Source organism: Mesoplodon densirostris, chromosome 18 (genome assembly GCF_025265405.1).
Source record: "Mesoplodon densirostris isolate mMesDen1 chromosome 18, mMesDen1 primary haplotype, whole genome shotgun sequence".
NCBI classification, from domain to species: domain Eukaryota; kingdom Metazoa; phylum Chordata; class Mammalia; order Artiodactyla; family Ziphiidae; genus Mesoplodon; species Mesoplodon densirostris.
Window position 1 is genome coordinate 4,816,119 of NC_082678.1, and position 17,461 is coordinate 4,833,579.

A 17,461-nucleotide genomic window follows, 5' to 3' on the forward strand; every position below is an offset into this window, starting at 1 on the left:
TTACCATATCAACTCCTTTTTTTTCCCCACTGTAAAACACTGAGATATTAAAAATTTTAATGACAAAATATGTTGGATTTGTGATGTGACTGGCAGGAAATAAGCATCAACACTGTAAAATGTAGGTTGCTGTATACTTGGCACATTTAAGAAAAGCTCTTGGTAGTTAAACAACTAGTGGAAACTGCCAAGACTGCCTTCCTTGCCTATCCAGTTCAAGGTCTCAGGCAGTGACAACGTGACAAGTTGTCTTTTCAGATTAAACTACATGAAACCCTTCTTGCCTGCAGCACCTGCTCCGTATTACGCTTTTGTCTTCCCGTCTTGCCTCCCCTCAAAAATTTATCTTTGGTCAGGCAGGTGTTAATTCTTCTATTTTTTCACTCTAGGGAAAACCCTTTAACTTTTGGTAAGCATGGGTCTTTGGTCAGTAATACACAACTACTACGTATCTCTAAAGCCAACATCTTGGGCTGCCCACCAAGTTCATGGTGCCTCTATCATTCACAAGTAAGACAGGGAGTATTACCTGTGTGCAGCCTTTTAAGAATAAGGCTTTAAGACCTCCACAGCCTCTCACTAGTGCTTGGATACCATCCTTGGTTACTTGGTCACACCAGGAAATGTTTAATTGCTCCAACAGTGGACATCCCTCACTTAGGATAAAACAAAATGAAACAAACATATGACTAAATCCAATTCCAAAGGCACCAAAGTCTCATTTTATTGGCCATCTAGTTGGGGACATATTTACTTAATGTAGATTTAGAATACAGGCAATTCTGTAACAAAAGGTGCATTTATCAACACTTGTGGTGTTCATGTGGGACTACGTCACTAGGAGCTCAAATCCACCTTAACTAACAAGCTCAAGCACAATGCTGTTTTTCAGATACATTAGATTTTTATGGAGGTTTATACGTTTCAAAGTATATTCTTTTTGCACTTATCACAGATTTAACTGTCTCTATATAGGAAATGGAAATTAAGCGACTTGTTCAAGTTAACAGAGTAATTAATGAAGAGTCAGATTCAAACTCAAATTCTCTATCAAATAATTCAAGTACTTATCAAAGTAATAATGAGGCCATTTAAACTTTTATTTAAAAAATTACAAAGGATCTGTAAATTCTCTCTCTTGGGAAGTATCTAGGGTATAGTTTCCACAGGCTGAATTTAGGATATATTGTATTATTAGATCTCTGCCTTCTATCAAACACTAGCTTCATCTTTGATCTTTGATTTCACATTTAAACTATGGAAGAATCCCAAGCTCTATGGCATTCTTTGGAAAATACTGCTTTAATTGTTTTATAAAATAAAGCCAGGGGATCTTGGTTCAAGTTCATTCTTCAACATTAATAGTGTGACTTCAGGCAAGTCACTTAGGGAAGCCTGACAGAACCTCTCTTAAACCAAGATTAGCAGTAGCCCTTCTATGTTCTCCCCAAACTAATGCACTCACTTCTACCATAGCACTTATCCCGCTGTAATATGACAACACATTTAGTTTTTTTTTTCTTCTACGAGACTCTGAGCAACTTAAGGGCAGCCACAGTAACTTATTCAGTTACCTCCCATGGTTGAATCACAGTACCCGGCATTCAAAAATGTTTTAGATTTTCTTATCTGTAGAGTGTCGGTCCTATCTACCTCACAAGATTTCAAAATAAATGAGATCATTTATGTGAATTACTTATGAACTATAAATGCTGCTATGCTATCTTATTTATTATCCTACACCAGCCTTAGATACATGTGTTCAGTGCTCATAAGGAAGGTATAGGAGACACATTTTCAGATTACTTACACTCTACTTAACTAAACTTACATTTCGTCTTTTAATGGCTTAATTCTTACTATTCATAAATGTAACTAATACATGGCACCATGATCTTTTATAAAAGGCTGATAAAAAAGTAAAAGTACAAAGACATTGGGCATTTCACCCTCCTTTTAAGATATATCTTTTTGTAATGTACTTTTAAAAAATACAGTAACATTAAAACAATGAAAACTTACTGAGCACTTACTATATATACAGAATCCTGCTAAGCACTTCATTCATGTACAAACTGTACTATTCTGTTCAGAAATCCTAGTTACCTCTATCATTTCACCTGAATGTGTCCTGTAATTTGGGCAAGTAGTAAAACAAAAGATCTATTTTGAACTACAGTACGTATCTATAAAACATAGTTTCCTTCAATTCCAACTTCATTTTAGTTAATAAAAAAATAAGTATCTGTTCTGATTACTGGACATTCTTGTTGTAAGAAATTTACCTCAGAGCTTTTAGAGACATGTTTGTTATTGATGTACAGGAAGCCAAGTCAAGGTGCCTGAGTTTGGAACAGAACTTGCTAAGGCTAGTACATGTACTGAAAAATGGAAAAAGGAGAAAATAATGAATAAACAAATAAGAACACATCCTACTAAGGATATTAGTATGATATACCAATATCATACACAATTCTCAATAAACAAATAAGAACACATCCTTGGAATATCATACATGACCCTCACGTGTTACAAGAACTGTAAAATTTCCATACCCCAAATAAAAGCAGTTATAAATCCAGGGACCTTTCACGCTGAGGAAGAGGCAGGTTCACAAAGGAGAAAAAAAGCTGTGCTGTTTATGAGAATGTGCATGAGGGGAAGATGGTGCCTGATTCACATTTGGAAATGTTAGTAGCTACTGACAGCAAACTACATTTGTGCTGATAAGAGATCTACATGCATTTTGTAAATTCAGGAACACCAGAAAGCTTGCTAGTACCTGCCAGCAAGTGGTGAAACATGAAGCCCAAAACCTCTGTCTCTGCTCTTTCACTTAAATCTCTTTCTGCTCAGATAACCTTTTGCATGGCAGTAATGAAAAAATCGGATTTTTGCAAGGTGTACAGAGGATGGACCAGTGCTGGGCTGAAACAAACTAAGTTATGTAAATTACTGCCTGCTTTCCTTTATGAATTCCTTAAAGGCTCTTTTCCCACAGTGGTCAAGTTCCTCATTTAAAATTTTTTTAATTACAGAAAATCTCAAATATACTCAAGAATGAATAACAGAGAATGCACATGTACCATCATTAACCTTTGACATTTATCAATATTCTACTATTGTTATTTCATCTATTTTTCTCCTTTCTTTGTTCCAGTATTTTACAGAGAATCCCAGACATGTTATTTTACCTGTAAATATTTCAGGACATATTTCTAAATAAGGATTTTAATTCCTTAATGTCTGACACCAGTCTGTGTTCAAGTTTCCTCAACTGCCTCATAAATGCCTTTGTCAAATTGCATCTTGTGGCTTTATTTTGCAATTTTGTAATGAACACTCTTTCTTGTGTTTGTTAACCATTCATCTCTTTCCTTGGTGAAATGTCTAAGTGCTCAGGCCTTTTTTTAAAAAAATTAATTAATTAATTTTTTTGGCCATGCAGCGCAGCATGCAGAACCTTAATTCCCCAACCAGGGATTGAACCCATGCTCCCTGCAGTGGAAGCATGGAGTCTTGACTACTGGACAATCAAGGAAGTCCCAGGCCTATTTTTAATTGGATTGCCTTGTTATTGATTGTAAGAATTCTCTATATATTCTTGATACACATCTTCTTTAATTTCTCTCAGTAACGTTTTATAGTTTTCAGAGTAGAAATCTGGCATTTCTTTCGGATTTATGTTATCTGCCAAAAATACAGTTTTACTTCCTTCCTATTGGTATGCACTTTTTTTTTTTTTTTTTGTAAACGTATTGCATTGGCTAGAATGCCCAGTAGAATGCTGAATAGAAGCTCACTTTGCTCCTGACTGTAAGGTAAGGCATTCAGTCTCTCACCATTAAGTACACTGTTAGCAGTAGGTTTTTCATGGAAGCTTTTGATCAGATTAAGGAAACTCCCTTCTATTCCTAGTTTGTTGAATTTTTTTTTTTTTTTTTTTGGCTGCGCCTGGAGGCTTACAGGATCTTACTTCCCCAACCAGGGACCAAACCCGGGCCCTGTCAGTGAAAGTGCTGAGTCCTAACCACTGGACCTCCAGGGAATTCCCTGTTTAAAATTTTGATCACGAATAAATGTTGCATTTTGTCATGTGCTTTTACTGTATCTAATGATGTATTAGTTATCTACTGTTGCATAGCAAATTACCTCAGAAATGAGCAGCTTAAAACAATAATTATTTATTATCTCATGGTTTTCACGGATCAGGAACATAGGCACAGGCAGCTTAGCAGGGTGACTCTGACTCCGTGTCTCTCACAAGGCTACCATCAAAGTACCACTGGCCACAGCTGCAATCATCTCAAAGGTAACTAGGTACAGATTCCCTTCCAAGCTCATTTAGGAGGATGCTGGCAGACCTTAGACAATCTAATTCCAAGCTTACGCATTTGGTTTTTGATAGAATTCAGGTTCTTGCTGGCTGCTGGCCAGAGACCTCAGTTTCTTGCCACATGGACCTCTCCACAGAGGTACTCACAACAGGGCAGCTTGCTTCCCCAGAGCTGGAGAAGAAAGTAGAGCAAGAGAGAAGTCACAGTCTTTTTGTAACCTAATCTCCAAAGAGATATCCAATCTCTTTTGCAGTATTCTATTGTTAGAAATGAGTCACTAGGTCCAGTCCACGCTCAAGGGGAAAAGATTACACAAAGGTGCAAATATGAGGAGGTAGGGGTTATTTGGGGGTCATTTTAGAGGCTGTCATAGTGAGATGATCATGTGGTTTCTGTCCTTTATTCCGGAGGGCAGTAAATCTCACCAGCTGCCTATTTTTATATGGCCATAAGACAAGGATGGTTTGGGCATTTTTAAATGGTTGAAAGAAAATCAAAAGAAGATATTATTTTGTGACATGTGAAAATTAAATGAAATTAAAATCTCAGCACCATGCAATAAAGTTTTATTGGCGCACAGCCATGCTCATTTGTTTATGTATTGTCTGTGGCCACTTTGTAAAACATTGGCAATGTTTGTAAAACATTGGCAGAGTTGAGTAGCTGTGACAGAGACCATATGGCCAAAGCCTAAAATATTTCCTTATCCAGCCCCATACAGAAAAAGTTTGTTGATCTCTGCTTTATTCTACTAATTATTATGAACTATTACATTAACTGATTTTCAGATGTTATACCACACTTGTATTTCTGGGATAAATCCCACTTGGTTAAGATCCAACCCTTTTATATGTTGCTGGATTCAGTTTGCTAAAATTTTGTTAAGTACGTCTGCATCTCTGTTCCTGAGGAATACAGTAGATTTCCTTTTATTGTGATATCTTTGTTTGGCTTTGACATCAGATATTTCTGGTATCAGAAAAATACTGGCCGGAGAGAACAAGTTATGAAGTATTTCTTCTTTTACTTTATGAGTGAGTTTGAGTATTGGTGTTATTTTTCCTTTAAATATTTGATGGACTCACCAGTGAAGTCATCTGGGCCTGGGCTTTTTTTGTGGGACAGTTTTGAATTACTGAATTTACTTGCTCTAGATCTATTCAGATTGTCTCTTTTTCTGTTGAGTCAAATTTGGCAATCTGTGCCTTCCCAGGAATTTGTCCATTTCACCTAGGTTGTCTGACTTGTTAGTATGAAGTTATTTATGGTATTTACCTGATAAACATTTCATCTGTCTTTTGGCTAAAGTACTTAGAACTCCTTCATTCCTGCTTTTGATAATCTGAGTCTTCTCTCTTATTTTCTTAGCCTAGGTTTGTCAATTTAAAAAACTTTTTTCAATGAACCAGCTCTTGGTTTCATTGATTTTATTACCGTTTTTGTTTCCTATTTCTCTGATATCCAATCTAATCTTTATTTTTTCCTTCTTTTTGCTTTGGGCTTTGCCCTTCTTTCTATTTTCTTAGAGTTGAAGGTTGTTACTGATTTGAGCTTTCTTTCTTTCCTCTTTTGTGATATAGCAATGCAGAGCTGTATCATTACCTTGGCTGAATCACATAAATTTTGGTAGCTTTTCATTTTCATTCAGTTCAAAATTATTTAGAAGCATGATGCTGAATTTCCAAATACTTGAGCTTTTCCCACATTTTGTTCTGTCGTGAATCTCTAGTTTAATTCTCTAGTTCTGGTCAGAGAACACATTTTGAATGATTTTAATCTTCTTAAATTGATTAAGACTTGTTTAGTGGCCCAATCTATGCTCTATCCTGGAGAATGTTCCAGTATGTTTATAAAGAATGTTTATTCTGTAATCATTGGGTGGAGTGTTCTATCTGCATAGTATGCATTTTTCCATCTGTTTACTTTCAACCTATTTGCATCTTTGACTCTAAAGCATGTCTCTTGTAGACAGCACATAGTTGCATCTTGCTTTTTTTTTTTTGGCTGCATTGGGTCTTTGTTGCTGTGTGCAGGCTTTCTCTAGTTGTGGCGAGTAGGGTCTACTCTTCATTGCGGTGCATGGGCTTCTCATTGTGGTGGCTTCTCTAGTTGTGGGCCACCGGCTCTAGGCACACGGGCTTCAGTAGTTATGGCACGTGGGCTCAGTAGCTGTGCTGTGGGCTCTAGGGCGCAGGCTCAGAAGTTGTGGTGCACGGGCTTAGTTGCTCCGTGGCATGTGGGATCTTCCCAGACCAGGGCTCGAACCCACATACCCTGCATTGGCAGGTGGATTCTTAACCACTGCGCCACCAGGCAAGCCCCGGGTGTTGCTTTTTAATCCATACTGATAATCTGTCTTTTGGGTGAAGAGTTCAGTCTGTCTACATTTAATAAAATTATTGATATGGTTGGATTTTCTCTCCCATTTTGCAATCCTTTTCTATTTGCTTCATGCTTTTTTCGAATTTGTTTTTCTGTGTCTCCTTTGCTGTTTTCTTGTTTTAAGTGTACTGTTTCAATTCCTCTGTTGACTTTTAATCTTTTTTTTCTAATTATTTTCTTATAGTCTGCTCATGGAATACAATATGTATCTTAATTTACCACAATCTATTTCAAAACAATAACTTAGGGACTTCCCTGGTGGTCCAGTGGTAAAGAATCTGCCTTCTAATGCAGGGGATGCAGGTTCGATCCCTGGTTGGGGAACTAAGATCCCACATGCCATGGGGTAACTAAGCCTGCGTGCCACAACTACTGAGCCCATGGGCCTCAACTAGAGAGCCTGTGTGCTGCAAACTACAGAGCCCACGTGCTCTGGAACCCACACTCCACAACTAGAGAGAGAAAAAAACAACCCGCACACCACAACTAGAGAGAAGCCCGCGCACCACACGAAAGATCCTGCACACCTTAACAAAGATCCCGCGTGCCACAACTAAGACCCGACACAGCCAAAAAAATAAAATAAATTAAAACAAACAAACCAATAACTTAATTCTCATAAAGCACAAGCATTTTGCTCCAGTACATAATGGTTCCCTCCTCTCTCCTTTGTGCTATTATTTTCATATGTTCAAATATATTTCATATATTACTTCTATATATATACTATAGACCTAACAATACAATGTTATAATGATTGCTTTATACAATCTCCTATTTTCTAAAGAAGTTAAGAGAAGATATGAAAAAATTAGAGTCTTAGATTTACCCACATATTTACCGTTTCTGATGCTTTTCATTTACCAATTCCTATGGATCCGAGTTACTGTCTGGTATTTATTTCCTTTCATCCTGAAGGGCTTCCTTTACTATTTCTTGCCAGGCATATTTACTAGCGACAAATTCTCTCCCTTTTTGTTTATCTGGGAATGTCATTATTTTTTTTTTTTTTTTTTTTTTTCCTTTTTGCGTTATGTGGGCCTCTCACTGTTGTGGCCTCTCCCGTTGCGGAGCACAGGCTCCGGATGCGCAGGCCCAGCGGCCATGGCTCACGGGCCCAGCCGCTCCGCGGCATATGGGATCCTCCCAGACCGGGGCACGAACCCGTATCCCCTGCATCGGCAGGCGGACTCTCAACCACTGCGCCACCAGGGAGGCCCAATGTCATTATTTTGCCTACATTTACAGAGGACAGTTTTGCTAGATACAGAATTCTTGTTTTTTTCCTTTCAGCACACTGAATATGTCACATGGCTCTGGTTTCCATGATTTCTGATTAGGTCACCCATTAATCAAATATTCTTTTTGTATACATGAGTTATTTTCCTTTTGGTGCTTTCAAAAATTTCTGTGTTCAGTTTTCAACAGTTTGGTCCTAACATGTCTAGGTATGGATATTTTTATCCTTCTTGGGGTTCACTGAACTTCTTAGATCTGTAGATTAGCGTTTTTCATCAAATTTGGGAGGCCTTCTGCCATTAATTTCTCACTTTTTTTTTCTTCCTGCCTTTTTCTATCTTGTCTGGGATTCATTCACATTCTACTCTTGATGTTGTTCCACAGGTCTCTGAGGCTCTGTCCATTTTTCTTTAACCTTTCTGTTCTTCAGACTGGATGGATAATTGCTACAGATCTCTAAATTTATTTTTACTTAAAAAAAATATTTATTTATTTATTTATTTATTTTTGGCTGTATTGGGTCTTCATTGCTGTGCAAGGGCTTTTCTCTAGTTGTGGCGAGTGGGGGCTACTCTTTGTTGCAGTGCGTGGGCTTCTCATCGCGGTGGCCTTTCTTGTTGCGGAGCACAGGCTCTAGGCGCGTCGGCTTCAGTAATTGTGGCATGTGGGCTCAGTAGTTGTGGCTCACGGGCTTAGCTGCTCTGCGGCATGTGGGCTCTTCCCAGAGCAGGGCTCGAACCCGTGTCCCCTGCACTGGCAGGCGGATTCTTAACCACTGCGCCACCAGGGAAGTCCATGAAAACTTTTAAGACCTACTTTCCTTTAATTTTTAGAAATCTGATTTCAGTGTATGTAACGTGCACATATTTTTATTAAGTTTATCCTTAAGTATTTTATGTTCTTGGATGTTACCACAAATGTTGCTATATTGAAAATTTCATTTTCCATTTGTTCGTTGATGGTTTACGGCTACAGAATTAATTTTTGCATACTGGCCATGTTTCCTGTGAACTTGCTAGAACCCTATCATGACATTTAAAAATTATTTTCTAATCTGTATGACCCCGCTTTTTCTTCCCTTACTGTCCTAGGTGGACTTCCAGTACAATGTTGAATAGATGTAGTAGACCTAATATCCATGTTTCGACCTTAGGGGGAAGTGTTCAGTATTTTATGACTAAATACAATGTTAAAATTAGGTTTTTCATATATACAATTTATCAGGTTGAGGAAGTTACCTTCTCCTCGTCTGTTTAGAGATTTTATCCTTAATGGGTGTTTAATTTTGTAAAATGCTTTTTCTGGATCTATTGAGATGATCATGTGATTTTTCTTCTTTGATCTGTTATTAAGCTGGAACTTAATAACACTGACTGATTTTGCATGTTAAAACAACCTTACATTTCCAAGATAAATCCAAATTGATTATGATTTATTACCCTTTTCATATGTTGCTGGGTTCAATTTGATATTTTGTTACGGATTTTTACATGTGCATGTGGGATATTGGCCAGTAGTTTCCTTTTCCCATAATTTTTATTTTATTTTTGATATCATGATAATGATGATCTCATATAATGAGTTAGAAAGTTTTCCCTCCTCCTCTATTTTTTTTGAAAGATTATTCCTTTCTAAAATATTTGATAGAATTCAGTACTGTCCAAGCCTAGAGGTTTTTGTTTTTGTTTTTACTTTTTGGTGGTAAGGTTTTTAATCACCAATCCAGTTTATAAAGATATAAGGCTATTCAGATTTTCTATTTCTTTACAGTTTTGGTAATTTGTGTCTTTCAAGGAAATTATCTATTTCATCTAAGCTGTCAAATTTATTGGCATAGAATTGATCATAACATCCTCTTATTACCCTTTGAATCTGTGTAGAAACTTTAGTGATATTTCTTTTTACAATCTTGGTACTGGTGAGCTGTGTCTTCTTTCTTGACTAATCTCGACAGAGGTCGATCAAGCTTATTGATTTTATTTCAAAGAAACCGCTTCTGGTTTCATGGATTTTTCTCTACTCTATGCCCATTTTTTATTTCATTGATTTCCACCATTATCTTTTTTATTTCCTTCCTTTTACTTATTGTAGATTTACTTTTCTTTTTCTAGTTTTCAAAGGTGGAAGATTTGATTTTAAACCTTTCTTTTAAGATAAGCATTTACAGGACTTCCCTGGTGGTGCAGTGGTTAAGAATCCACCTGCCAATGCAGGGGACATGGGTTTGAGCCCTGGTCCAGGGAGATCCCACATGACGCAGAGCAACTAAGCCCGTGTGCCACAACTACTGAGCCTGCGCTCTAGAGCCCGCGAGCCACAACTGCTGAGCCCACGTGCCACAACTACTGAAGCCTGTGCGCCTAGAGCCGTGCTCCGCAACAAGAGAAGCCACCGCAATGAGAAGCCCACACACCGCAACGAAGAGTAGTCCCCGCTCGCCGCAACTAGAGAAAGCCTGTGTGCAGCAAAGAAGACCCAACACAGCCACACAAAAAAGAAAAAGATAAGCATTCACAGCTATACATTTTGCTCTAAGCACTGCCTTCAATGCATTCCACAAGATTCGAATACTGTGCTGCCACTATCACACAGCGAAACTTATTTTGTAATTTTCTTTGTAATTTATTCCTTGACTCATAGGTTATTCAGAAGGGTGATATTTCATTTTCAAAATTTCCGGGTATGTGCTATTTGATTTCTACTTTAGTTCTGTTGAGGCCATAGAATACACTAATATGATCTTGATCATTCTAAATTTACAGAAATTTGTTTTATGGCTGATTATTTGGTATATCTTATTGAATATCCCAGTAATGAAAAGCATGTTTTCTGGTACAGCATTCTATGTCACTTAGGACAAGTTCACTGATAGTGTTGCTCAAGTCTTCTATAGCTTTTCCATTTTTTTTTTGTCTACTTGTTTTATCTTTACTGAAAGATAAGGGTATTATTTAATAACTTTCCATTTACTCTTCTTCCTGAAGTTTACATCATCTGATATTAATAACCACTCCAACTTTCCTGTGATTAGTGTTTGTGATAGTATATCTTTTTCCATCTTTCTACTCTTTTTTTTGGGGGGGGTATGTCACGCAGCATGCGGGATCTTAGTTCCCCAACCCGGGATCAAACCATCACCCCCCTGCAGTGGAAGCACAGAGTCTTAACCATTGGGTCTCCAGGGAAGTCCCCCATCCTTTTACTCTTTTTTTTTTAAGAGAAATTTTCTTTTTAAAAATAATTAATTAAACTTTGGCTGCACTGGGTCTTTGTTGCAGTGTGAGGGCTCTTCATTGCGCACGGGCTCTAGAGCAATGGGCTCAGTGGTTGCAGCACGCAAGCTTAGTTGCCCCACAGCATGTGGGATCTTAGTTCCCCAACCAGGGATCAAACCCAGGCCCCCTGCATTGGCAGTGTGGAGTCTTAACCACTGCACCACCAGGTAAGTCCCTCCCCATCCTTTTGCTCTCAATCTCCATAGTATCTTTAAGTTTTCTTGAATTCTTGAGCATATTTGTAATTGCTATTTTTAAACATTTTGCTCGTCAATTTTATAAACTGTCCTTTCTGGGTCTGTTTCTATTGCCTGGTTTTTCTTCTGGTTTGTCTTCTGGTATCATTTCCTGCTTCTTTGCATGTACTGTAATATTTGATGGAATGCTGGAAATTCTGTATGCTACACATTGCTGAGCACCTAGATTTTGTGTCTCTCTTTAAAGAATGTTGAGTTTTGATTTAGCAGGCAGTTAAATTAGTTGTGAATCAATTTGATCCTAAATTTTTTCCTTTTAGCCTTTGTTAGGGCTGGTCTAGTTTAGCTCCACTACCAAGGTGTGACCTTTCTGAAGTCTCTATTAAATGTCCCAAGGTGTTCAATGCGCTTTCTCCATTTTGGATAGTTAGAACTTCTCCCAACCTTATTTAAGCTCTGGCAATTCTTCAGTTCACAGTTTCCCAGTAATTGTTCTTTCCCTATTAGATGTTCTTTGCCCAGCTTTGTGGGGTCTCAATATGTGTATATATAGTTTACTATTCAGCCAAATTTGTGTAGATTTCTGTAGCCCTTTTTTGAGTAGCTCCCCGCTCTCCAGACACATATTTAGCCATGCTGGTCTCCCTGAACTCTGATCTCTTTCTCTTCAAATTAGCCAAACTTTGTGCTGTGCTTGGGCTCCTTCTCCTCGTGCCATTATCTTGAAAATGCCACCAAGCAGAAAGCCAGGGCAATCATAAGGCTCACCTCATTTGTTTCTCAGTCCTGCTCTGCATGTTGTCCAACATCTAATACTGCTTGTTTTCTATGTTTTGTACAGTTTTAGAGTTGTTTACAGTAGGAGGGCAGTGACTGTAATCATCAGAAGCAGAAGTCTCCACCTTTGATTTTAAAGTTTGTATCTTTTTTCTTTTTTTTTTTTTTTTTTTTTTTTTTTTTGTGGTATGCGGGCCTCTCACTGTTGTGGCCTCCCCCGTTGCGGAGCACAGGCTCCGGACGCGCAGGCTCCGGACGCGCAGGCTCAGCGGCCATGGCTCACGGGCCCAGCCGCTCCGCGGCATATGGGATCCTCCCAGACCGGGGCACGAACCCGTATCCCCTGCATCGGCAGGCGGACTCTCAACCACTTGCGCCACCAGGGAGGCCCTCTTTTTTCTTTTAAACTATGTTTAATATACACTAAGTCCCCTACATACAAACCTTCAAGTTGCGAACTTTCAAAGATGCGAACGTGTGTTACATCAATGTCAGGTGTGAGTGAAACTGCAGCTTGCCCTCCATCTCCTACTGCTGACGATCCTTCAGCTCTACCATCTCCCACCTCCTCTCCCCTTCCTCCAGTCAGTAACTCTTCTTGCTTGTTCACTCGATGCCAGCCTCTGTATGCCAGCTCTTGTACTGTACTACTGTACTTTTCAAGGTACTGTACTATAAGATTAAAAATGTTTTCTTTATTTTTTGTGGTTTTTTAAATGTATTATTTGTGTGAGAAGTATTATAAATCTATACCATAGAGTACTACATAGCTGATTGTGTCAGTTGGGTACCTAGGCTAATTTTGTTGGACTTACAAACAAACTGGACTTAGGAACATGCTCTTGGAATGGAACTCGTTTGTATGTAGGGGACTTACTGTATTTCTAAAGTCACTAGAACATGCAAAATTCTGAACATTAACCAGTGCTTATTTGATAAGTTTAAGATATTATGGTTTCTTTTTAATAGGAGTGGTAAAGTTAATGTGCTTATGTTAAAAGTTTTTATCTTTCAGAAATGCATATTTTAGAAATGCATATTTACAGATTAAATAATACAGTGTCTAGGGATTTTTTCAAAATAAGATAAAATGAGTAAGATATAAGGGCAGGGGGGGCTTCCCTGGTGGTGCAGTGGTTGAGAGTCCGCCTGCCGATGCAGGGGACATGGGTTCGTGCCCTGGTCCGGGAAGATCTCACATGCCGCGGAGCGGCTGGGCCCGTGAGCCATGGCCGCTGAGCCTGCGCGTCCGGAGCCTGTGCTCCGCAATGGGAGAGGCCACAACAGTAAGAGGCCCGCGTACCGAAAAAAAAGGGCAGGGGTATAGAAAACACAAGACTAGCCATAAAGTGACAGGTTCTCAGTTATCAGTTTGAAGCTGGGTGAAAGGTTCACTATACTATTTTGTCTAGATTGGCATATATTTAAATTTTTCAGAAGAAATCAAAAGTCAGTAGAAGTAATATCTGTGTGGTTATACCTCCAACTTGATATGGATCGGTTCCTGTGTTCTATTTTGTTTTCAATTTTTAGGGACTGCTTTTATCATTTTTTTGTGTGACTTAATCCATGTTTCAATTATATAAAATACTTACATTTAATTTTAAAGTAAAATTACAAAACATGATACTTCAGAGGTCTCCCTTTCATTCTTGCCTCTTCATGTTTTTTCTCTCCCCATAAGCAACCATTTTATTCATTTTTGATGATTTTTCCATTGTTTCTTTTGAAAATATAAATCCTCAGACACTTTCTTGAATTAAAAGTTAACAAGTTGTGGGACTTGCCCTGGCGGCACAGTGGTTAAGAATCCGCCTGCCAATGCAAGGGACACAGGTTCGATTCCTGGTCCGGGAAGAGTTCACATGCTGTAGAACAACTAAGCTCGTGTGCCACAACTACTGAGCCTGCGCTCTAGAGCCTGTGAGCCACAACTACTGAAGCCGGGGCGCCTAGAGCCCGTGCTCCGTAACAAGAGAAGCCACCGCAATGGGAAGCCCGCACACTGCAATGGAGAGTCGCCCCCGCTCGCTGCAACTAGAGAAAGCCCGCATGCAGCAACAAAACCCAATGCAGCCAAAAATAAATAAAACAAAATAATTAAAAAACAAAAAAGTTGGGCCTCCCTGGTGGCGCAGTGGTTGAGAGTCCGCCTGCCGATGCAGGGGATACGGGTTCGTGCCCCGGTCTGGGAGGATCCCATATGCCGCGGAGCGGCTGGGCCCGTGAGCCATGGCCGCTGGGCCTGCGCATCCGGAGCCTGTGCTCCGCAACGGGAGAGGCCACAACAGTGAGAGGCCCGCATACCGCAAAAAGAAAAAAACAAAAAAAACAAAAAAAAACAAAAAAACAAAAAAACAAAAAAGTTAACCAGTTGTAACCTCAAAGAAAGCAATAAAATAAACAATGTGTACCCTGTGCTTGGAGTGTTTTCTACTTTCTCTCATTCAAGCAATTCCAAAGAGCCCATCTCTTTCATGAAGCCTTTTTTTTTTTTTTCAATGAGGCCTTTTTGAAAAACAGGAGGATCCACGGACTAATCCTGGCCACTCCCTGTGTAAACATCTTCACTTTCCAATAGGCAACAATTTCCCTACATAATATTTAAATGTTATTTGATACATGTTACTACCAATAGATCCTTAGGCTGAATGTTTTTTATGTCTACCTTCTATGTCTATTGGGTCTGTGACAGTAAACTCTAAAGGATGGAGGATTATGCTTTCTTTCTTTTATATTGTGACTGACATAAGACACTGTACTTTTAAAGAGTCATTTAATAAACACTCTCTATACTGATTACTCTAAGCTGTGTTTAAGACTTTACATCTTTTAATAGAATCACCTGTTTATGTGTCTTTTGAATGACAGTTACTAGTGTCTTCTTGAAATATAAGTAGTCCTATGTTAGTATTCCCTACTGCACATTCACTGACTACAATTTTAAGTTTTCTTTTAAATATCAAAACAGAATTTGAGCCAAATTCTAAAATAAGTATCTTATTCCATTTCTAAATTTAAATATCTTTCCTCTATAAAACCAAAATGAAATTTGCTAAATATATTTAGTAGTCTGCATTAAAAGCTAGTATAGGCAGGACACAAGAGGTTATGACTTACCCTTCTAAAACAAAATACTTACGCATCTGTAGTCTTTGTACACCCATTGAGATTCAGTACTTCAATGTTCCTACAGTTTTGTGCAAAGGTCCTTTACAGGAAGGAAAGTAAAGGGTTTGAGGTAAAACAGGCACAATTCTCGGCATTAAAAAAATAACAGAAGATACCAATAGTGGTAATAATGGATATTACTGGTACAAAAAGTTGTTCACAATTACGAATAAATTACTTTTCAACCATAAACTTTTAAACATCAATCTTTTTGTCAACCAAAGTTAAAATTATCCTAACTTCGAGTAAACAAACTTAAAAAGATTTACTCAAGGCTCCAAACGAACCATTTATAATATGGGGAATCTGGCTTTTTTGGGGGAGCACTTGTTCTTGTTTTATTCTCAAAACCACACATCCCACTACTGGATATTTGTGTTATAAGCAGTGAACGTGTATTTGGGTTCAGAATAGCTTAGGAATATGAAAACTATTCCAATCTTTTCTGGGTGAGACAGTGCTGTGTTCGGTGTTGTTCTTCACTTCAGTCAAGAAGATCAGTTAATCGATAGCTATGTTTTTACCTTAATGCATTGTCTCCTACTCCGAGACAACCACGAAGACTTAACTTTCGTAAAAAGCCCCCACACCTTTTTGAAATATTCTCCACTACCCGGCCCTGTAAAAAAAGAAGACAGGTGTACAAAAAAGATAAGCCACCACATTGTTTTTTTTTTTTTTTTGCGGTACGCGGGCCTCTCACTGTTGTGGCCTCTCCCGTTGCGGAGCACAGGCTCTGGACGCGCAGGCTCAGCGGCCATGGCTCACGGGCCCAGCTGCTCCGCACAGCATGTGGGATCCTCCCGGACCGGGGCACGAACCCGCGTCCCCTGCATCGGCAGGCGGACTCTCAACCACTGCGCCACCAGGGAAGCCCTCCACTTATTTTTAAATAAACAAATATGAAAAGACTTCCTTAAAAAGAGCAAACAAAGGTTCACATTTCCACCACAAAAATATAAACAAAAATTTCTGAGTCCTATTAATACTAAATAACTTAGTATTATTTCAGTAAAATAATTCTGCTCATTCTCAAAAACTGAACCAGTTCTTGGGAAAATTGCAAGTTCCCATGAAGTTCAGATGCGCTGAAATGAACAGTCTCTCTCTCCAGGGAAAGGAGATTTATGTGGTTGGGGCTAATCTGTCCAATATGCTGCAATTACATTCTAACGAGAGAGATGGGGTCACACACCACACAGTCATACCTCGATATCCCTCTGGAAATCAAACAGGTCAATTCGCTGCCAGTTACTGCCATCCAGAGCCAGAACATTCCAGGCCTATTTTGAAGAAGAAGAGACAGAATGAACAGAAGCTGAAATGAAGGGGAAAAGCCAGCAAAATTCAAGTTCACAATTCAACCTACTAATGATTGAAATTGACCAAAAAATTTCTTAGCACCTCCAACATTAACTCACAAAAAGTCAGAGTCTTATTTCTGATTCATACTTTATTCTCCAAGTAGATTACCTCATAAATGAGTGGGTACAGAAATTAGTAGCTACGAAAGATCTTACGTTAGCGGGCTGGGGAAAGAACAGGTTGTGGTAAGTATCATAGCCGGCAACTGTTTTCTAACTTGAGTTTCCAATCTCAAAATGAAATAATCCAGCTAATGAAAAGCAAGTCTGTTACTCTATCCCTCAACTAGGAACGAGGTGAGTGTGAAACCAAAGAAAGAAGACGGCACTCTGAATGTAGTGTGTTCAATACATATGCCGTGTTCAATAAAAATATGCTATTCATAGCATCACTTGTTTGGACCCAAAACTGTGATATGGTGACCTGGGATTTACAAAAGACACTATCATTTCTCAGTATACGTGACAGAGACTTAATGCTTTCCTCATTACCAATTTGCTCACTCAGGCATGTTTTTCAATTGGTCATCTTTCCCTCCAACTTGATTCAGTGGTAATTTTAAACACTGAGTTTTAAGACTTCTCATACATTTCTTTAATTACCTAAAGGGAGGCAAGAAAGCTTCCAAGATTTTCAACCTTTCAGGACAAGGTGAAAAATGACTCCACTAAGAGTTAACCTTTTGCGGATCGTTCTGTATTTTAATCAGAAAGCCTTT

The 17,461-nt window shown here is 38.7% G+C and overlaps 1 protein-coding gene across 5 annotated transcripts in view; it reads right to left on the reverse strand.

The window, feature by feature from the left end:
• The window catches only part of FBXL20 (F-box and leucine rich repeat protein 20), a 95,674-nt gene that overhangs the window by 13,113 nt on the left and 65,100 nt on the right, over positions 1-17,461 (reverse strand). For 4 of the 5 annotated variants that reach the window (XM_060080873.1, XM_060080876.1, XM_060080874.1 and 1 more), the window contains exons 4-8: positions 16,587-16,661; positions 15,903-15,997; positions 15,350-15,418; positions 2,286-2,381; positions 530-656 (exon numbers count right to left, since the gene is read on the reverse strand). In XM_060080873.1, coding sequence (XP_059936856.1) covers positions 530-656; positions 2,286-2,381; positions 15,350-15,418; positions 15,903-15,997; positions 16,587-16,661 — 462 coding nt within the window. Of the gene's footprint in view, positions 1-529; positions 657-2,285; positions 2,382-15,327; positions 15,419-15,902; positions 15,998-16,586; positions 16,662-17,461 lie in introns of those variants that run through there. The other variant, XM_060080877.1, reaches the window with a different exon arrangement.